Source organism: Ochotona princeps, chromosome 15 (genome assembly GCF_030435755.1).
Source record: "Ochotona princeps isolate mOchPri1 chromosome 15, mOchPri1.hap1, whole genome shotgun sequence".
In the NCBI taxonomy this organism is placed as follows: Eukaryota; Metazoa; Chordata; class Mammalia; order Lagomorpha; family Ochotonidae; genus Ochotona; species Ochotona princeps.
In genome coordinates, this window is record NC_080846.1 from 26,909,227 (window position 1) to 26,932,889 (window position 23,663).

General features: G+C 40.8%; 1 protein-coding gene across 1 annotated transcript in view; it reads left to right on the forward strand.

Annotated features, from left to right (window-relative positions):
• The window catches only part of LGR5 (leucine rich repeat containing G protein-coupled receptor 5), a 124,050-nt gene that overhangs the window by 78,759 nt on the left and 21,628 nt on the right, over positions 1-23,663 (forward strand). Inside the window, exons 4-7 of the mRNA XM_004583032.2 lie at positions 3,488-3,559; positions 17,768-17,983; positions 19,247-19,318; positions 22,381-22,449. Of these exons, the coding sequence (XP_004583089.2) occupies positions 3,488-3,559; positions 17,768-17,983; positions 19,247-19,318; positions 22,381-22,449 (429 nt within the window). The remainder of the gene's footprint in view (positions 1-3,487; positions 3,560-17,767; positions 17,984-19,246; positions 19,319-22,380; positions 22,450-23,663) is intronic.

Below are 23,663 nucleotides of genomic sequence, written 5' to 3' on the forward strand. Positions count from 1 at the left end.
TTGGTGTCAATAAAAATGAAGTATTGGTTCTACATTGCAAAATACTCAGCCCACGGAAATCTGAACCAGCCCTTTCTTAATACAGGTTCATTTTCTTGTGTAAGCCATTCAGTCAAGGGATAACTATTCCTCCTGCACCGCAACACCAAACCCAAAGCCACATGGATGGATACAGCTAACCATGAAAAAGTCACAAGTGACCAGGACCCCCCCCAAATCCATATAGAACCTGGACATATACCTGATATGAACACATAAGACAATTAGACAAAGGGAATACCTAAGGCAACCACATCCAAAATGGAGAATTATTTCATCTGCCTCTGATTTGCCATACCTGTTCTTATTTTGTCCTATTGGCAAGAAGGAGAAAGAGGAGGAGGAGGAGAGGAATGGGAATGAGGTGGGGAGAGGAAAAAGAGAAAGAAAAGATTAAATGTATAGAAGAGAAGCATGGGGATGCTCTATAAAATAGTGAGTACTTTAAAGCTCCTCAGAGAAAGAAATTAAGAAAGTAGAAGCCATCCTTTGCCTCTAGAGAAAGTGTTTCATTTGCCTTCCTTACTCAAATGTGAATAAAAGTAGTTACAAATGCTCACATTTATTCTGGAAGTTCTGCTTGGTATTCAGTGTATTCAGCAAGGATCATTTGCTAAAGCCAGCAGCCTTGTTGGGAATGCTTTCTGTTTTAATTGTACTCTGTTGTGCTATAAACCCCGTAATTGTTTTCTCTCCCATTGGAATATTTTAAACAAAAACAGGATTTTCTAATTAACTCACTGGAGACTTGTAAGGATATAATGGAGATAACATGCTCTTATTTTGTCATTTGAAAGTAATTAAATTGAAGTTTGTTATTTAGAGCAAGATCAGGGCTTAAATTACATTCTCAGTTACATTTTTGTGTTTTACTGGCAAAAAGTAAATGAAGAAATCAAATCTCAGCGAGGTAACTTGGGGACATCTTTAAAAGTTATCATTAGTAAAGGCAATTTATGATACATTTTTAAAAGTCAAATATATAAAGCAGCTGTGACAATTGCAATTATTCAATGAAGGAAAACTATATAAATTTCTACTCCAATTTTCTGGATGCTTTAAGTAAACCACATTTTTAAAAGTTACACTTTTGGTTTAGCAAAGTGCAGAAGAAAATTCAATACCAGCAATAAACATCCATTAAGTTCTTCATGTGTCTAACAATCATTTAAATTTATCATTAAATTAATGAGTTGACTTAGAAAATGTTATTGTGAGCTTAAAATTAGGCAGTGGATTGAAACTACCTAGACAAGGGTAAAATAACATAGAAATATAAACTTTTGATATTCAGGTAAATTATTCAAGATATGGAGTTCAAATTGCAATTTCCTTACTACTAAGTGACGTATGAGATCCCCCTAAAATCCAACTGTCTTCATAAGGAACCAGTACATCTGAGAGTCTTGATTTATGAAATCAAATCAAATCCAAGTTTCACATTTTAAAAAGTAGTTGAGTAAGATTATTGGAATATAAGCTGACTTCAAAAAGAAATCATAGAAATTGAATTAAAATATGTTTATATATAAAACTTTTAAATGCATGTATAGTTATTCCATGGTACACATTTTTATGAACTTTTAAAGACATAATTACATTTCTTAGCAAACAGAATTTCAGACATAGTGAAAAAAACTATATTTTATGATGTACAAATAGTTTTTATGTCTTACTTCTATATTATGAGCACATACTTAAATATATGGTATTATAAATATTTTATTGCTTAATCCTCCAACACCTTTTCAGTTAGGTATTATTCCCATTATATGAATAAAATACCAAAGGATTGGTTAGGTTAAATGGATTTTTTGGGCAAGATTCAATATCTAAGGCTTTATCTCCAAACTCCACACAACCTCAAGTTCAGGGAAAAAAAATAGACTTTTAGAAATCATTAGTTGAGAGAAGGTGTTTCAGTCTGACGGTTAAGACATCAGTGTTCCACACCAGACTGCTCATCTATGGCTTCCCTGAGTTCAAACCGTGGGAGGCAGCCATGATGGCTTTGATAGCTGGACTCCTGCCACCCACCAAAGAGACTTGGACCAAGTTCTGCTCTCCTAACTCCATCCTAACCCCACTTGGCCATTGGGGCCACTGGGTAATAAACCACCAAGGATGGGAGGTGATGGGTTCTTCCATTCTCTATTCCTCTGTCTCTTTCCTCCTATCTGTCCTTACTGGTCACTGAGGCACAGAAAAATTGGATGATATCACTCAGGTTCCATAGCAAGGGATAGGGAATGGTAGTCAGATTTGAAAACCTGTGTGCTTAACCAAATGATCTGAGAATGAATGCATTCAGCAAATATTCCTCAAGAGAGTGCTGTGCAGGGCAGTGAGAAGTACCCCCAAAGTTTGAAGTTAGGTATAACTGGGACTGAATCCCAGCTCATTATATAATGAAATGAAGCTTCAGTTATGGAGATCAAAGACCAAGAAAATGCTGAAATGTAAATGTAAGTTTGTTATCTAATACATTGAAGTATTTCTTTAAAATCTCTACTTTCTTAAACTAGGCTGCCTCTGGTTTATGTGGACCATGAACTATTAATAGAAAAAAATGCTACAAATTATTATTATGACGTTCATTTTAAAAGTAGTAAAATAGAAGGAATCTAATGAGAATTTTTCCGTGTTCTTGCCCTACCTATAATAATTTACTTTTACTTCACTGTTGCCAGCTGTTTCCATTCTGTAGTACCCTATGTTGTTTAAAAAAAAAAACAAAACTATTTAACCTCAGAGAACACCAATTTGAGTTTGGCTTTCATATAAAAAAAATAGCATGCATAAGAGAGAAGATTCTTCATAGCTACATGCTGATTACCTTATGTGCCTTTTGTCTGATCTGTACACCCATCAGAGTGAGTCTATGAAACCAAAATCATTTTGTTTCTGTACTGAAACCCTTCAGTAGGAGCTTCTCATCAAACGTATCATAAAACCTTGAGTCCTGCATGAAATGCTCCAGGGGCTCTCCCCCAGTAGCGTGCCCTCTCTCACTCCTGCTCTGTGCCAAGGCTTCTCCCTCCCATCCGTGGCTTCTCCCTCCCATCCGTGGCTTCTCCCTCCCATCCGTGGCTTCTCCCTCCACATGTCTAGAGCCTGTAGCCTCCTGCCCTTTTCCTGCTGTTGCTCTATCCTCTTCCTCAGTGACTCTGTCCTGGTTTTCCCCAGATATCAGCCCCTCCCCATTAGAATGAAATATTTCACCCGCTACCCCTAGTCCTTGGTGGATTTTTTCTTTATAGCATTTATCATTTACCTCGTGCATATTTAATGACCTGTATTGCCATGGAAACTGAATCGTCCCAGGGGTTGCCTGAGGCTCTGTTGTTTTACTGACACCTGGAACAGTGCCTGGCACTCTTATGGTTAGTAATTGATAACTGTTGTTAATTTTTTCTTTAGCACTTTTTTTTTCTGTTTTAATATACAGCATGCTGCAGAACAATCAGCTAAGGCAGGTACCCACAGAAGCACTGCAGAACTTGCGAAGCCTTCAGTCGCTGTAAGTATGCATATTGGAAATTACAAAAGGCATTTAATGATCAGTTGGTGAACAGTCATGGAAAATAGCCAGTTGATCCTTTTGATATATTCCTTAGTTGAGCAGCAGGCTAAGTAAGTGAATCAAAGTTCCTCCCAGCAGTCATTCTTTATACCCTTAATGCGTGCGTACAGGAGGGACTAGTATTGGAGTTTCAACCAGGGCAGATGAAATCACTGCACTTGGAGTCGAAAGCCTCTTGCTGTGCCCTGGTGTCTCAAGACACAACTTCTGCTTCCAGAAACATGTCCTACCTTCCCCTGTAGCACCTTGCACCTGAATTCAAATTAGAAATTACACTTTTCTGGACCTGGTACAGTGGCCCAATGCCAGGATCCCATATGGGGATCAATTTGTATCGCGGCTGCTCTACTTCCCATCCAGCGCCCTGCATGGGGCATGGGAAGGCATTGGAGGAGGGCCCAAGGCCTTGGGACCCTGCACTCACATTGGAGACTTGAAAGAAGCTCCTGACTTCAGATTGGCTAAGCTCCCACCATTGTGGCCACTTGGGAAGTGAGTCGACAGACAAAGGATCTTTCTGTCTCTCCTTTCCTCTGTAAAATTGCCTTTCCAATAAAATTAAATAAGTCCTAAAAAGAAAAGAAAGAAATCAACACTTTTCTGTTACCCAAAAATGTATGCCACAACCTGGGTATCTTGGTATCTGAAGTTTTTTTCTGTTATCAGATGATCTGAGCTATCTTGCAGTCAACTTTTGCTGAATCAAAGACTGGGTTTTACTTTAAATTTTATGCCTACATTGGTAAACCTCAAATCAGGAAATTGAGGTCTCCCCCATGGGTCCTGAAGCCCTGCTGCGCTTCCCCATCACTACACGTGGATGTACTAACGTAGTGTCCAAGACACTTACATACATACCTTGCCTCCACAGTGCACACCTGGGTGCCACACAGAGTGGCACACATACGCACCTGGCAACAACATGGTTTCCATACTCTAAACCTGTAACTTCTCCATCAGGACAACTTTCCCTCGCCTTACTCCACCAGCCTCCAGAACAGACACACACACACACACACAGACCTAAAACCTCTGAATGAATAAAATCACTTATTCCTGACTAAGGAACTTTCTCACCAACCAGCTGGTGGTCTTGGAGCTGGGCTTATAAATCATTGTTTACACCGATTGATTGACAGCTCATGAGCATGGGCAAATGTTTACAATACATGGTCCCAGTATGCATGTAGGTAGTACATGCGCTCACTTGACTCACACTGGAGATCCTCATCTGTCAAACAAAGCAGTGGTGTCCAGTCAAGAATGAGGAGTGAGACAAATGCATGAAAAGGCACGTAAATATTATAGCCTCAGTTGAAATCGTTATGAAGAACCATCAGTGAATTTTTCCTGTCAATTGCTTAATGCCTTTTGCTGGGGTGATAGAAGAGAAGAGGAACTTGAGATTGGGAGGTGATACTTTAAGCCTTTGATCTTTTCCTTTTTTTTTTTTTAATGAAAGAAAATCTGTGCTTTGAGATCATTTTGGGCTTTTTAGTCCAGGAAAACAAAGTGGCTTCCTGGGTTTTCACCAGCCTATAACTAAGCAGGCCCACAAGGGCGCCTTTGTGGGATGGGATAGGTCAGCTGCATTTTCAGGAGCTCCTTAATGACACGACAGTATCGGCTCCTCCTTTGTTGCGGAAGCCTTTACCTGAAGGGATGAAGCAGCAGCCCTGAGTTGGCTGTCAGTGTCCAGGGCCGCAGGATCTAGCAGCTAAATAGAAATCGAGATAATGGTAGTGGCCAATCGGAACTTGAAACAGCTGCGAGGCAGACAGTAGATAGAAGGATAAGAGCTTGTAACCAAAAGCCACTATCAGCTGAAAGAAGATCACAAACAGAACCCAAACAGAAGTAAAGGCTTTGAGTAAGAGAAAACCATGAATCTTTTGTTCATGCCAACTGGGTGGTGGCTCTTTGATAAAGGTGTTCAGATTTGGTTTCCTCTAGCCCAGATAGAGACTGTTCACCAGGTGTCTCTTGCATTTAGTTTCTAGTTCACACAAAAGAGTACATTTTGAAACCTTATAAAAATGTGTTCCCTGAGGAAAGGTCAAGGGTTACCTTTCTTGTATGACATTCACCCCATCCGAATTGAAGCATCTAGATAGAGACTCAGCCCCTGTTCACACTGGCTTATACCAGCTGGGTTATGTAACATCCATTGGGGTCCCCCTTGCCCAGGGTGCAGACGGACCAGTGTGAGGTGTTGAATGTTGGCAATGTGTGCTGGGGTGACACATTTTCACATTGATGTTTGCAGCTTTGATAAAAGAATTGAGATTTGTCAAAGTATGATGAATATAGTTTTACTCAGCAGCTGTGTAGTCACTCTATAATAGCCAGTGGAGGAGCCCACCCTCTCCCCATGCACTGGGTGCACACCAGGCCAATTTGGAGACTACAGGGAACCTTTTTGAAAGTTTTGTGCCGCTCTGAATTCTAAGTGTTTAATTGTATCCTTCTGGCTTCCTTGAATCAGTTCCAAACATAAAAACATGAGTTTGGAGTTAGTGGTTACTGCGAGGGTACATGCCAAATCCATTCTGCATTCGTGTTCCAGCCTTTGCTTCTGCCTTTGTACAGCGTCCCCACCAGGAAGAGTAACAATAAGGGTGTGCCTTGGTCTCATGCATGTTGGCAACCCTTTAGAAGCCTCCACTCGGCCATCTGTCTCTTCCTAAACTGAGGTCAACCCCTAGGTGGTCACTCAGTGGTTTTTGTCCCTGGTTTCTCCTCTTATTTCTACTCTTGACTTCACTCGGTTTTTCCTTGTACTATACATTCACTCTCTGAAGTCCTTCTCACTTGACAGGGGCCATGAGCTCACCTCTCCACACTTTCCTGTCCTTGTGACTTGGGCTGTGGGACATCTCAACAGTGGTGGCACAGAGGAGTCATCTAGATTTCACAAGCCTATGCTGCACCCGGAAAAATTGGGATCAGAGTCTCTGAGCAGTGGAGCCATGTGTCAGCCTTTTCTAACTGGGCTAAATGTATCCGGTGTTTCTTAGCATGAAGAATAGGAAGTCTTGGCGTCAGTATTAAATTGCAGATGATCTACAGACTCTTGCACTCTTTTCAAACCTGAATAATAACAAAATCCATACCCTGCATTCCAATTTGAGCTAACAATGTACTTAGAATGGTAAAGTTGGACATTGTTTGTATTAAATTGAAATCAGCTTGCATCTACCCATCAACACTATTGATAACCTAGGAAAGGCAAAGCTTAGGCCACATTTGATCTCAGTGTGATCTCCATTCATGTGTGCTCTGAAGATTGCCATTCAGATCTGGTCTGCAGAACCTTGGATCTGGAGTAAATGTACCCCAATTTCTTTATCCACTCCTCTTTTGACAAACACCTGGGTTGTTTACATGTCTTCACTATTATGGATAGTGTTGTTACAAATACAGGGTTGAAGTTCACTTTCTCAGTTGCAGATTTCATCACCTTTGGATATTTTTGGGGGTCTTCTGTCCAGCAGTCCCCAAGACCACCAAGGGGTGAGACAGTGCTCTACTGCAGCAGAAAAGCTAGAGACAAACTGGTGGTGAAGGATGTCTTTATTTTAGAGAAGTCACAAGCTTATATAGTTAGGAAAAGGGGGCAGGCAGAAGGGCAGTCCCAACAGTACCTCCACCCAATGATCATATTGTGACAGCTCAGTAGGTATGTCTATCTCTTTGGACCCTCCAATGATGTTAAAGGTCAGGAACCACAGGAAGCTGTGTCTCAGGGCAAACTCATTACCTGGCTGAAAAGCAGGTTGAATGTAACATTTGACTTCCTAGAGTTGTTTACAAAGGACTTTCTAGCACAGTTGATTAAAACGGCAGAGACCCATCGCTCTTGCTGCATTCCCAGTGAACAGGTCGTGTTGGGGTTTCTATTATTTGAGACTGTTGTCAGAAGTTCTCCCAGGGACACAGTGTGCCATGTGCCTATGGCCTCCCACATGGGCTAGGCAGGCAGAGATCCAAGGGCCGTCTCCCATGGGATATATTCCCAGGAGTGGAATACTATTCAGTCATTTAAAAGAATGAAATTTTACTATTTGCATCGAAATGGTCCGAAATGAAGACCATTATACTCAGTGAAATAAGCTAATCCCAAAAAGACAGATATCATATGTTTTCTCTGACATAATGAAACCTTCATGCAGAATACAAGATAATAGATGTATAGGCAAACACATGTGTGTGTGTGTTTATTCACATAGAAGAACTGTATAATGGAGATTAGCATATACTAGGAAATGAAGATACATTGCACCTCTACTCCCAAATAAAAGGATACCCAATGAAACCTTTAAATACACTTGAAAATATGACTTCCTACCATTACCTATACCTACAATGCCATGTTACACGTTAATAGCAGGATGTTGGACTTATGACTTATGCTGTAATAATATAGGGGAGAACAAGGAATAGGAGGAATTGAGAGGTGGGGGTGACATTTGTACCTGTAAAACTGTATCATGGGGAAAAAGAAAGAACCTTGGACCTCTGCTTGGGCTTACTTGATGAGAAGTTCTGACATAATCCTAGGTGACTTTTATGTTAAATACTTTTTGAGGAATTGAGAGTTTCATGAACTACTACTCTAGCAAAATGGTCTACAAATTCTAAATGGTTGAGAATCACTTTGCATTTTCATTCCATTCAAATGAATGTGGTTTCATTGAATACAGTTTAAGCAACTTGATATATTGAAATTAGTAACATTGCTGTGATGAATAAACAAGTTGTAATCGTGTTTCAAGGGATGTAATTTTTTCATCTATTCCACATTAGCATAAGCTATTTTGTTTCTTTCATAATGAAAACACATCGATGTGTTTGTCCTCTTTGTTTCATGGTACTGATAACTTTGTAAGTCCCTGAGTCTGCACTGCACAATGCGTGCACTTGATTTCTGACATGTCACTAACTTTCAAATTGGATTTTGTAATGTAATCAAATGCAAGCTAATTTGTTTTTTGGAAAAGAATAGAAAATGTAATCAGAATTCACATAAAATTGCATGTTACCAAGATACTTTTGGCATTACAGATATAGATATATGAGGGTCAGATTACAGTGACTTGATCAAAGGTCAAAACTTAACCCTCCTGTGTCTTCACATTTTTGTAATAGAGGGTGAGAAACCAATCTGTGAAAACCCTTTGTCCCATTTGTGGGGACCATTATGGATTTGGGGTATCCCATTGTCTTTCATGAAGTTTACGATGATCTTGAGGAGAATTGCATTTTCACATGTACCACCAAATTATGGGTATTATTTAATGCATGGTTCAATTTCATTCTAGCTCTGCATTAGCAAAGGTAATTTTGGAATATGCACAATCACACAGATAATGAGTTAGGAAAGAGAAAAAGAAAAATAAACATATCTTCATTGTAACCTCTGTTGTCCAATTAGCACATATTCAGCTTCAAAAATCCGATCGTTTGAAAACTGTGTTTAAAAAATGTCAAATTCTAACCCGAAACATGATCTGATGGTGTATCTTATTGTGATAATATCTTCAGGGCTACACATTTCATTCTAAAGACTCTGAAATGCCAATAACTGTGCCCCTGACTCTTAAGAGAGTTCTAAAAACAGACCAAATTTTGGTGGGGAGGTAATAGGAACAGTTGAGAGGACTGGGTAAAGAGGAAGAGGTGGCGCTCACAATGCTTAGCAGGTATAAGGCAAACCTAGTAATAGGAACTAGTCTTCCCCTGTTAACACCTGAGGTACTATTGGATTTCAGAGCCAAAATACAGTAGGAAGTACCAGAAGACTAGGAAATGTAAACAGATACAAAGAAAAGGGAGGTGAGATAACCAAGAGGATAAGATTAAGGGATCAAAGGAGTTTTAAAAATAAAAGAAAAAAGCAGTGGTTTTAGTATTAACAACTAAAAGGAAAAGCCTGATGATATGTTAAGTATTAAGCCAGAAGATCAATGAGATTTGGATGGGTAGGAAGTAGGAGATGCTCATGCACATGAGTCCCAAAATTACAGTGGAAAATACTCAAGATACTCATCTGGGCTGGAGAAATAGGAGAAAAGTTTGAGAAAAGGTGAATGGAGATACTTGACTATCAAAAGGGGTTGTTCAGGTTTGAAAGGAATAGTAATGCAGAAGAACTGTAGACGCGCATTAGGGGAATGACATGGAGTACAGTTTTAGGGAGATGAATCTGGCAGCTGCCAACAGGATTAATTAAAGAGATAAGAGATCAAAGGCAAAAAGACTAGCTCTGAGGCTGTTACAGTAACACAGGTGTGAAGAGATAAGAGTCCTAACTAGACAGTGGAAATGGAGAGGCTCAGATATGAAGATAACTGGAGAGAGCTTGGTGAATGATTGGCTGGAAGACACTGGCAAATTTGAAAATGACCCCTAGATTTCAAACTCCAGTGGTTCCTTGGAGACTAATGGTACTCCCTAACCAAAAGAAAGTCTTTGTTTACTATGGAGAAAAATTAAGCTGAAGCAGTTACTTCTCAGGTTACTCTAGCATAGATCATCTCCTTGTTAGAACATTCACAGTGGCAGTGATCTCTGAAAAACTTAATGGAATTTGATCTTAAAATACAGTCTTCCCTGGAGTCTTCCCCTCCTCAGGGGTGCCAGGGAAATGAAGGTTGAAATCCTTGACTGCTTTTCATCATTCTCTGAGCATTACATTTTAGAAACCCAATTGAAGACTTTGTCTCCCCAAGCTGAACCAATTTAAAAGAACATAGTTACCTCTTCAGAGACAAGGCTAAAACCATGATTGTCTTCCTGGCAACCACATTATGTTTACATGTAAATAAATGAAGGAAGAGGAAAAACAAAGCGAATGTCTTAGGTAAGCCATCATGATGTTTACATGAATTCGCATGTTTCATTATCTGCTCTAGAAAACAGGAAATTTACCATCTTTTCAGGAAGTTTATCAAAAGGTGGCACTTGGTGGTTGTACCATGACTATGTACAAACAACAATCACCAGACCAGGAGTGAATCTGATAATCTTGTGAATTCACATAAATCAATAGGAATTCAAATTTTAAGAGTTCGTGTACCTAAAAACTTAACTGTATTATTATAATGGTCTCACGAAAAATTCAGCCCCAGTGATCAACTGATTCCAGTGCAATAAAGTATCAAAGTAGGCAGATAAGACCATAAGGGTATATGGACTCTGTTGAATTATGTACCGACTTGAAACTATATGGTTTTCATTTTATTGAAAAAGTTAAACAGTGATTGAGAATACTTTTATTTCTCCAAGTTTATAAATGAACTAAGTCACTGTAGTCCTCCAGCTATTCACGACGGGTTCAAAATGGTCTCACAAAATGTGCAAATGTATGTAGTGTGTGAGAAAACTGAATCTCTTTAAAACTTAAAAAGGCAAAACGCTTATCACAATGGAGAATAGCAATGCCAGTCATGAAAGTCCCATGCTTCACAGTTCTGTTGAGTTTAAGAATCCCCATAAACTGCATTGTGCAGCTGCAAGCTTCTTTACACTTCTAGCTGTTTTTCCCTCCTAGTCATCTGTGTTAATAATTGACATTATTACAGCTATCTCAGATATGGAATAGCCAAGATCAGTGGCTTATCTTTTGACGAGCGCTTTCTTCCTTGTAGTTAATGGCTCATCTAAGGCATTCTCAAACAAAGTTATAAGTTTATGTGATAATTTGGCAAGGTAACATATACAAGACATATAAAGGACCATTTTTTGAAACAACAATAGCAAGAGTGAGCTCATAGGTTCTCTAATCCCTACAATCATGCTATTTATAAATTCAAAGTTCCTTTCAGGCGTGTGGAACAGATTCACAAAACATTTCTCTTAAAAGAGGATATCTGTGGTTAACCCTTTATACTTAAAAACTTCAAGAGAAATGAGCTAGCTTTTGGCTTTGATCATGACCTATATGTAAGAGATGAACTTTTTGCCTGTTGCTTTCCAGTTCTTTGCCACGTAGACTCTGGTGCCATTACGTTCACAGTGAACTTGCAGTTCTGTTTTTGCTTTCCATAATGATGGATAGTGTTCATCCCTGTTCTTGCATGGTCTTCATCCAGAAGGCTGAATCATCATACCTTTCTTACTTTCCTCTCTGGCAACATCTAGTGAGTCCTCTCCACCCCCCCACCCCCGTTCTTTCAGGCTCTCTTCTTTATCATTACTCATAATAGGTCCTGCCTCTCCATGTCCACTTCTGGAGGCATTCAAGTTTCTCATTTTAATGACTACAATGGTCTCAGTCATTTCCTCTCCCACTAATCCTTTTAACACCCTATTATCAGACGATCCTTCTAGAGCACATTTATGGTGTATATCAGCAGCTAGTACATGACCATCTTTCAGAGAAGCAGGTGTACACAGACCTTAAAGATTGCTTGGTGAGGGTGAAACATTTCTCATAGACACGCCACTCAGCAGCCATCTATAAGTGAAATTATTCAGACTCCAAGTACTTCCTTGAATATTCAACATTATTAAAGCCTGTTGGGGGCACTGGAAGATCTTGACAATGGTAAGAGAAACAACCCAAAAACCTTGGGAGACAGTCTCCTTGTCCAAATGCCTTGAGCAGCAGCATCTCTAGTATTTGAGTTTTTCACCCTCAACTCTTCCCTCCCTCCAGTGAAGTTATTTCAACATAAACCCTGAAATCATGATAAACCCATTTCATACATGGTGTAGTGAATGTTCCTTAGTGGTGGTATTGCAGGCTCACACCTAACAAGAATACTGCGCCAGATAAGTGATGACATGGCTTTCCTTAGCCAGGAAAGATGCGTGCACCATATTTTCTCTGTAATGGAAGCCTTGCTGTACCACCCCTTAGAACAAGCAACAGAGCCTCAACAAATAATGTAAAGGATGTTTGGAGTATAGAGAACCAGTAGTTCTGCTAGTCTATATGATCAAAACAAACAAAACAGTCTCCTATAGAGAGAAATGGAATTACAAATGTTTGAGAAACTACAAAAAGAACAGCAGCAATGACAACACCTTTAAAGGGAGAAAACCATACCACTCCTTAAATGGGAAAATGTGCCTCAAATTTTAAAAAATCAATCCTTTGTAGAATACAGGTTTACAAAAACTCATCCACACACATTTTCACCTTTTATCTTCCACAGTAATTCTGTGATGTTGTAATTCTGCTTTGTAGATGTGCAAGTTGGCCCTCAGAGACATGAATCAACATGTCCTGAGATCTCAGAGTTAGTCAGTAGCTGAGTGTTGACTTAAATGTATATGCCCATTATATAGGTGATTTTAGGTGATCTAGAAAATTGGGTAAAACTTTTATTTATGATTTCAATGGAAGGAAAATAAAATGGATACCATTTACTGTATAGTAATCACATTTCAGATCAAATTTCAGGATTAATTGAGGTGTTATTCCCACCATCAACATGGTTTGTTTTGTTATCCAAATCTTGCTATGCAAGTTCCGAGTGCTCCTTCCATCACATGTTTGATGGTTGTTTAAATGCCAAAATTATTGTTAGGAGCTTTGTCTGAGAATGTGCCATCTGTCGCATATCAACACTCCTTTGCCAGAATCAAGATGTTATATTCATCAAGGTATCAGGAACAAACATTTTTGCCCTGCTGTATTGTATGTGTGCACATATTTATGTATAGACGTGTCACAATAATACTAAAAGATGCAAAATAAGAATAACTTCTCTTAGCTATCTCTGTTTTGAAGGATAAAACAGTCTGCATTTCTCAGAACTGAAATTCACTGACAAGTCCTCATTTTAATCACCTTTTGCATAAGCAAAGTTTTTGGCTGGATGGCTTCATAGAAGACACAGCATAAATTCCTAACCAGCTTTAGATGACAATAACTTAACATCAGTAGAACCCAGTATATGTATAAAGCCCCGTTGTTTTTTTTTTTTTTAAAGATTTTATTCATTTTTATTACAGCCAGATATACACAGAGGAGGAGAGACAGAGAGGAAGATCTTCCATCCGATGTTTCACTCCCCAAGTGAGCCGCAACGGGCCGATACGCGCTGATCCGAAGCCGGGAACCTGGAACCTATTCCGGTTCTCCCACGCAGGTGCAGGGTCCCAATGCATTGGGCCGTCCTCAACTGCTTTCCCAGGCCACAAGCACGGAGCTGGATGGGAAGTGGAGCTGCCGGGATTAGAACCGGCGCCCAGATGGGATCCCGGGGCTTTCAAGGCGAGGACTTTAGCCGCTAGGCCACGCCGCCGGGCCCACGCCCCGTTGTTTTTTATTTCCTTGAATCATGGAACAATTCTATCAGATAGAAATTATCCCTTTTGTCCACATGTGAAAGGTAAGGTGACTTGACCTGAGACTTCCCACTCCACATCTCTGCACTAATTCACACTGAGTTGCGTACACACAGACTCTTTTTGTAATTTACATAAAATAGGAATAACAAAGGAACACTTAAAGACCAGAGCCGTGTAGTCATTTTTGTTGCTTTCTGATGAGCATGCAATAGAACCACATTTTGTATGTGTGTGCGATTTAAAATGTGTGGTGAATGGTGTTGATCTTATACCTCTCTGCCTAAATATTGTGTGCTTCCAGCATATGACTAGAGTGTGACCACCTGCCTGAAAAGACCGGATTGACACAGCATGAGCCTTTTGTTTTATCACTCAACAGACACCACTTGCCCCCTGCCAGCTGCTTGTCCATGATCTTAACCTTGTTATGTAACAACCACCTGTATGAGTGACTAGATAATTAATTCTCTCCTCTAGGAATTATCTTTGGGATCTCACATTAAGATTACATTCAATAGAGGAGCAGGAAGATTGGTGGTTTCCAAGGCTGGTGGGTAAGGAGGGATGTTGGTTAAAAGGTCCAAAGTCTAAATTAAACAAAATAAATTTTAGGGATTTACTGGAGAGCTTGTGGCTAATAACAATGTCTTTATATACTTAAAAATTGCTAAAAGATTAGATCATAGATGTTCTCATCATATAAAGATGATAAGTGAGGGAGGTGATGGATATGTTAATTAGTATGACTTAATCATTTCACAATGTACGCATATAGCCAAACACCACATTGTACACCATTAAGTATATGCAATTTTTATTTGTCAGTTATACCTTAATAAAGCTAAGAGGGGAAGATTAAATCAGATGATTCCTTTGAGAGTAAATTACATACCACTCTCTGAATTAGAGTTGGACCACTGAGACCAAGTGGATACAACATAACAGTACATTTGGAAGGTACACCATTCCTGCTGAACAGTAGTCCTGCTACTTTTTAGTTATCGAACCCTATCTGGTAGAACATCAAGCCTGTGATTATAAAATAAATTTAAAATGTCGCAAAAATTCAAAGGGAAGTAGAGTAAGGAGGAAGGGAGGGAGAAGGGATAGGAATGAAGTATCGTTGTATTCTACATGAAATCTGTTCTCTTTATATTACTTTAAAAAAAGAGAAAGAAGAAATATCATTTATTGGGAGCCTTTTCCATAAATGTAAACATTTACACCTTTCTTGAAGGTTTGTCATTTTCAAGACTTCTGGAAGTTACTTGTAGTTTTTGATACATATGTCTGTCACCTAGAATACAGACGCTCACATTAGGAAGACTCCTGTAGCTTTAAAAATGCAACGGCTCAGTTGGCTAATCCTCCATCTGCAAGCGCTGAGATCCCATACGGGCACCAGTTTATGTCCCAGCTGCTTCATTCCCCATCCAGCTCCCTGCTTGGAGCATGGGAAAGCAGCAAAAAATAGCCCGAAGCCTTGGGCCCCTGTCCTGCATGGGTTACCCGGAAGCTCCTGGTCCTGACTTTGAATCAATTCAGCTCCAGTAGTAGTGGCCATTTGGGGAGTAAATGAGGGGACGGAAGATATCTGTATTTCTCCTTTCTGTAAAGCTTGATATTCAGTAAAAATAAATAAATCTTTAAAAGGCAAAGAAAAGGAAGTCTCCTCTATTTGAGGAGTGCCACAGTTAAGAAGAGTTTACACATGATCTTTATTCTGGTCGAACACTATCACCCCCGCTCCCCTTATCTGGACAGGAGCCCCAGGTGTTGCTGCCAGGGGAAGGGGGAAGAGATAGTGGCAAGTTTGCCTAAAGATGTCCAACTCCCTGTGACTATTCAGAAAGGGCTTCTGCTGCCACCCACCGTTGATATTCTACCGACAGTTTACCTGTGGGTGGGCTATGACATGCCGGCCTTCCTTAAAAATGTTTTCCAAGTCATCTTATGGTCATCAAAAATTGGCCCAGGGTCGCTAAGGTATTTCTTGTTCACTTTTGGGAAGTACCAGTAGGAGCAGGAAGACAATTGCAGTGACATTTGTGCCCAAAAGTGAGGAAGCTGCTTACCGCAGGGATCAGCTCCCTACCACAGAGAATTCTCTCTTTCCAAATTGTTTAAATTTGGTTTGCAAGGGATTATTTTGTGATCCATGTGTGCTTCCTGCATCTGTTTAGTCTTAAATGCTTCCGAAAACATTTTTTAAAATCCTCTCGTGATTTTCTGATCCTTTCTAATGCATGAACTGCTTAAAATGCAACTCTTCTTTTTTTTTAATCCTAGCTTTGAAAATGCAAACAAATGTGAGTCTTAACAGATTGGAGCAAAAATGAGTGAGGGCTGTTGGAAGTGTATCTGTAACAAGGTGGCTCTATTGTTCATGCATCTTAGGGGAAAATTTCCAAGTACGTGCGTTTTGTCACTTCCGTGAGAAAAGCTGAGACATTTGAAATACAGCCAGTGTTTCTGCTGGATGGGGCAAAATACGTGTACTGCACTCCCTCTGCTGGCTCCAGTGCTATAGCAGCTCCTTGGCCCAACCTATTAGGTGCATTTTTTCATTTGAGGAAAGAAAAAAGCAGGCAAAAGCTGGAAACCAGTTAATTGTATTACTCATTTAAAATTGTCGAGAAAGTCAACAGTTATCAGGGTGTTCACTGCTGTGCCGCTTCTCTCTCGGGGTTACATCTCTAACAGCCTTTTAAAAATTGCTCAGGTTGAGCCCAGCACCGTGGCCTAGCAGTCCTCACCTTGAACGCCCCAGGATCCCATATGGGCGCCGGTTCTAATCCCGGCAGCTCCACTTCCCATCCAGCTCCCTGCTTGTGGCCTGGGAAAGCAGTCGAGGATGGTCCAAAGCTTTGGGACCCTGCACCCGCATGGGACACCTGGAAGAACTTCCTGGCTCCTGGCTTCGGATCAGCATAGCACCGGCCGTTGCAGTCACTGGGGAGTGACTCATCTGGTGGAAGATCTTCCTCTCTATCTCTCCTCCTCTCTGTATATATGACTTTGTAATAAAACAAATAAATCTTTTTTTTTTTTTTTTTTTTTTAAAGATTTATTCACTTTATTACAGCCAGATATACAGAGAGGAGGAGAGACAGAGAGGAAGATCTTCCGTCCAATGATTCACTCCCCAAGTGAGCCGCAACGGGCCGATGCGCGCCGATCCGAAGCCAGGAACCTGGAACCTCTTCCAGGTCTCCCACGCGGGTGCAGGGTCCCAATGCATTGGGCCGTCCTCAACTGCTTTCCCAGGCCACAGACAGGGAGCTGGATGGGAAGTGGAGCTGCCGGGATAGGAACCGGCGCCCATATGGGATCCCGGGGCTTTCAAGGTGAGGACTTTAGCCACTAGGCCACGCCGCCGGGCCCAACAAATAAATCTTTTAAAAAAAATTGCTCAAGTCCTCTCTCCTAACTGAAGTCACCTTTTCCTAAGAACTTAATGAATTAACTAGTTGTAGGTTTGAAAATGTCCAGGACTGCAAAGGCCTTCTTCTGGCGGAAGTGGAAGGAAGGCGGGATGGGATCTACCTGCTGGTGTCAGAAACGGAAGCAGAAAGATCCTCCTGCTGAAGCTTCCTACCCCAGAGGAGGCCACTTGGGTGCCTGAAGGCGTGTCACCCACAAGCCAGGGAGAGCATCCCAGCACCAGAAGCAACGGTTCGAGGCATGATGGAAGCGAGAACACGGCTCCAGTGTCAGGAAGTCTGAGTGCCCTGACCCTGTTTCCGCCTGCTCCTCGGCATGCGTCAAGATTCCTTGGACAGGCCATGCCCTCGCTGGACTTTCCTATCTTGCCCATTCTTGCTTACTTGCTTCCCTCCCTAGGCGTCTGGATGCCAACCACATCAGCTACGTGCCTCCCAGCTGTTTCAGAGGCCTACACTCTCTGAGGCACCTGTGGCTGGATGACAACGATTTGACAGAAATTCCTGTCCAGGCTTTCAGAAGTTTATCGGCATTGCAGGCCATGACCTTGGCCCTGAACAAAATACACCACATACCAGACTATGCCTTTGGGAACCTCTCCAGCTTGGTAGTTCTGTAAGTTTTATTGATTTTGTTCTGTCTTTTAACAGTTTCTGAATTCACTGAGAGACATTGGCCCTTAGGTGCTGACCTTTCAAAGCTTGAATGGGGACATTTTAAGGGATGGGAACTCCTAGAGCCCCCCCGCCAATATGCCCCATAAATGTTTCAGTTATATGAATGACTCAAACATTTATCAAGCACCTGCTAAGTGCCAGACACTGTTGGGCATACAAAGATAGTAAAACATGACATCTACCTCAGGAGAGCCCATTGTGTATGGCATAAGTAATCATTACACTGTACAGGTAGTACAATAACCAAAGATAATAAGGAGTCAGTATTTTTATAATCGCCAGTTCAGGTCAAATTGGAAAATGGCTTTACTATTTAACTTAATAGTATTTATGAATACTAATAATATCTAATAAGAACTTCTTGAGCCAGTGAAAGAAAAAGGACCACTCAGCTTTGATGGGAGCCACGCATTTATGAAGCTTTTCCCCTATTATGTCTAGATGTTGTTGCTTTAGTAAAGCACAGTGATTCTTAACTAATAGTTTGAAAAATAGTCCTTCAAAGTGTAACAGTATGCCTGACATGGTGTAATAGTATGGCCAATTAATGCCATTTTCAGAAATTCAACTATGACTTTTGACTTTTCCCTTTTAAACCTGTTTTCCACAAATTCCCTTTGGGTGCTGGTCTAGTTTTCAATTGTATGTGCACCCGCTTTCATTGTTCTCTGGGCTGGTTTACCAGCTGAGCCAAGGATGATAGTCATATGCACTAACACTGAGTCAGCATAACTGGGCAGCCCAAAAAGACCTGATCACCTTTCGCTGTCACTGAAATCATTAACCTGTAGCTCACCCATGGGAAGGCAGCCAAGCTTTAACGGAAAATGTGTGAGCACACTGAGGACCTACCCCCAGCGTCCTGGTGCCGGTTTCGATAGGTGGCTTTGCTTTACAGTCTATAGCGCAACGCCATACCCACCAAGTCCATTGAAAACATGCTGAAAAATTTGAACTTGATAAATCAGGTCATTCACATTACTGTATGTACCCTGATACCTCAACCCCAACCAGCCAAACTGTAAAGTCAGACTCCATAGAAAACAATCATCTGTGGTATGGGGCACACAGACTTTTTTTACATGTTCGTTTCATAGGATTGGCGCATTCTCTCATGTTTATTTCTCTGCATTGCAGTAATTACAATGTTGTGCCCAAATTGGCCATGTGTTTCCTGAATATCTGTAATGTCCTCCGGCAGGCATCTCCATAACAATAGAATCCACTCCCTGGGAAAGAAATGCTTTGATGGACTCCACAGCCTAGAGACTTTGTGAGTTGACCTTTTATTTGTTTCCCTTTTTTCAGTGTGTTCATGAATATTCTGAAGGAATCCAAATAGCCTTAAGGCCAAACTTGCTGTTAGGTTTGCCTAATTGCCTGAGTTTCAAACTGATACCTATCATGGCCTTACCTTTTATACACACACACACACCAGACGCAAAAATACACAAAGCTGTCACATAGCTAAACCACAAAAATAAGATTTTGTTTTTAACTGACTAGAGTGCTAAGTGAGAATTGATGTTAGTTAAATGAGATGTTCTCTGCTCAACAATGACTGCTTAGAAATACGTATTTTCTGTCCAGGATGAGTCCAATATTGTCACTTAAACTTATGACTTAAGCTTTACGACTGGTTTGTGGCCTTCTCTAATGAAGGAGAGAATGCAAACTAGGCAGATCAGAGTCTCAATTCAGGGATGAGCAAACATCCCATTAGGAAACAGCAAGGATTCATACCAATGCAATTCAACAAACTAAAACATAATAATGGCCTCCAGTAATTGAGCAGATCTCTAATGTGTATACATACAGTCAAATACTGCACTGAACACTTGGCATATGCATCATTTCAGTTAATTTGGACCCGTTCTATGAGAGCTGCTATTATTATCTTAGACTTGAGTGAATTTCAGTTATTTCACCAATATTGCATTTAGTTAGTAGCAGTCCTGGGATTCACTTCCTTCTCCAGCATGATTCTGAAATCATCGCTTATCATTGTATCCTACTGCCAAGTAGGTCAAAAGTAGCTCTTAATCAGTAATTTCAGCCAAAATAGAGTCCAGACAGCTGGCCATATCCCAGACTCTGCCAGAGCCAATGTGGAAGCTTTTGAGGACTACACCGGGGCCCCAAGCTTTTCCCAGGGAAGGAGATGCCCTCCAGTGCTTGTTGACTGAGAGAAGTATGACGAGAACAGGTTGAAAGAAGGCAGGGAGAACTGTAAGTGCACCAGGAGAAACAGCTGTGGCAGCCATGCTTCTATTCCTACTTTTACATTTTAAATGCTGGAGTACAATACATTATATAGGGCTGCTAAATGGATGTGCAATGCTGACTCTGATCAGTGGTGCAAACAAAGATGACCAAAGACAGAGAAGGCTTCTCATGTGGCCTTGGGGCTGTTGTCCATTTACATACCGAGCTTAGTCACTTGTACAATGTAGCCTCTCACCATGTCTATGTTCACTAACTCCCCAAGGGATCACCTGTTGCAGGCAGTCTCCTTGTAGCCGGTGAACATGAATAGCTCTCCTTCCAGAGTTACATAAATCACAATGTGTTGTTTCCTGTTATGCATCAAGGATGAACTTGTCCAGGCAGGACTTTGATGGCACAGACTAGCAATTCCCATGAGCTGCTAGGAAAAAAACAGAACTCTGTTATCTCCACAGGGCTGAGCAGGGGATCTTAGCACTGGAAAGCACCTTCTAGTTCTTTCTAAGATGACAACAGAAAGAAAAACAAGATGGGCTTTGATGGTTAAGTCCATAAATAGCGTTCTCTCTGACCAATCCTAAGTGAGGACCCAGGGTTGCATATAAATAACACAAACCAAAACATTTCGGGGCAAAATTCACGTAACTTTCTGTCCTCCCCTGCCTTGCCCAGGGCTCCAGAGGATCAGAGTTATTCTCAACCTCTTCCTTTCCCTCACATGAAATCCAAGTGTTTCATAAGAGCCCAATCCTTGCTTAATCAAACCAGAGCATCTGGAGAGATTTACAAACAGGAAGAAATCTGTGTGCACGAAAAAACACTAGCTTCCTGCCTGCAGTATATAGCTTAAAGATGGTCTGTGCCAGGCAGGCGGGAATCTTGATCATGTTTAACTCAATCAAATTATCTGTCTTCAAATTAAATAACAATTCTCCACAAAGGAGAATCTAACCACATCTGATTATCCGAATGAAAAGTTTCACTGTATCCTCTGGGAAATCTGCAATTACTTTTTCATATGAAGATGTTGACACAAGGTAGAGTATCTCTAGAAAGCACTTGTGAGTAATGGAATTGAAAAGCCATCTGCGTCATAATGGAGATGTGAATGATATGGAGATCGTTTGGCCTTTCTGTTTCTGTGTTTGAGGGACAGTGGCTATCTTTGCCTCCTACATGAGGGATGACATCCTACTTCTGATCTGAATCACCCTAAGGAAATTCTAGATCAGATATGCTTCCTGAGAAGGTTCTGGATTACCTACACCTCTCCAGAAGCTGGGGGAGACACAGGTACCCCAGTGGAGTTGGGAAGAAAGCAGTGCTCCAAGATACCCTGTCTCTAAAAACATGAAGTAGGAAATGTGAAAGAGGGTGCAATGCAGGGACCCCAAGGAGCACTAGTGCAAGCTGGCCACCGAGTGAACCAGGCGCTTCTGACAAGCTCTGTCTACAAGCTGTCTGCCACCCCACCAGGCATCCCTCCTCCCTGATAAAGCTGCTACATTCCTCATTTTTAAAAGACTCCTGTGCCATGGAGCCTTGACTCTGAAATTCCTCATAACTGGAATGATCATTTTAGCGTGTATAATTATGGAAGGTTGGTGGTCAGCAAGCCAAGAATACCTCTCTCCATAAAGGGAAGGAAGGAAAATTTTGATCAGTGATAGAATTCTCTGAAAAAGCAGATTAACTTTCCTTGTAAACCAAGTATATAGGAGGCTGGCATTGTGGCACAGTATCTTAAGCTACCACCTGCAATGCCAGCATCCACTATGGGCACTGCTTTGAGTCCTGGCTGTTCCACTTCTGATCCAACTCCCTGGCAATTCACCTGGCAAAGAAGTACAAGATGGCCCATTCACTGAGGTTTGTGTCACCCATGTGGGGCACATCGATGGAGCTCCTGCTTCCTGGTTTTGATCTGACCCAGCCTTGGCCATTGCAGTCATCTTGGGAATGAACCAATGGGTGGAAGATTCTCTCTCTCTCTCTCTCTCTCTCTCTCTCTCCTTCCCTAATATGACTTTCAAATAAGCAAGTCTTTTAAAGACTTTTGTATGAATGCGAGTTTTTGACTGAAAAACTTAAAGCACTATTTGTTTTCAGAGATTTAAATTACAATAACCTTGATGAATTTCCCACTGCAATCAGAACACTCGCCAATCTCAAAGAACTGTAAGTATTAATGGCAATTTTAGTTGGAAATTTTTATTTCTTGTGAATTTATTTTTAAAAATGTGATTATTGTGCATGATATGACTTGGCAGACTCTTTCAAAAGTTCATATAAATAATAGTTAACTGTACTGGAAATAGATTTTAATTCTATCACCGGCTGCTATTAGTTAATATTATGATGGATTTATCTGATTATTTACGTCAAAGAAATGTACATATTTATTTTTTCCCTAAGACATGCATACTCTTCCCGCATTTGTATGCACTGTAGATGCCCAAGACACCAGTTGTTTGCTGGGCATTTTTAAGAAATGAAATATTTCTGCATTGCATAAGTCTAGAATTATATGCAAAAAAAATTACTACTACCCTCAACAGTACTTGTTTCCTCCAAATACATCATTTTGTATTATTCATACGTTCCACAATCTTATTTCAACAAAAAAAATAATTTTTACTAGAAAAGCTAGTTGCCGGTCATTATGTATATTATCTTTCAGATGAGAAGATTGAATTGGGTGTAATTTGCTCTTAAAAAGATGAATAGCATGTGTAAGGAATGTTCTAACACTTAGAAAGGAAAATAAATCTTGAACCTTGTTCTGCTGACTGGGAAATAAGACATAGAGCCAAAGGAGACAGCCAGGACACATCAGTTCTGTCTCAGAAAGCAGCCCAGAGATGGTCCCTACTACAGCCGCTGGCCCACAAACACGCTGAAATCACTGAATCTTCTTCCGGGCCACGCAGACAGCATCTCAAGATGAGATTCGATGTGCTGTCACAGGGTCTCTGAGCTCCAACTGCTTGCTAGAGTCAGAAACTCTGATACCTCAAGGAGATTACTTCAATCTCTACCACACTGCAACTGAAGTCAATTTTCTCTTCAGTGAGCTTTAAATGGGGCCATAATCCTCTCTCCAAAGATCATTTCCACTCTCTCAGGCTATGGAACAGTGGTGCTCCACTAGATATAAAATGGATTTTCTTTTTTGTGAAGTATAGTGATTACTTTCAGACTCTATTCCTTTTGCAAGCAGGCAGCATATGACTTGTCTTTCTCCTAGAGAATAAAAAAGGGCGTGTCAGGTTCAAATACACAGAGCAATTTTACCTTGTCCTCTGGTTATTAAAGGTGCTGTTGTTGCCACAGGATGGAGATTTTGTACATCATTTACCTCACATGTGATGGTCTATGAATTGTTTTTCTCT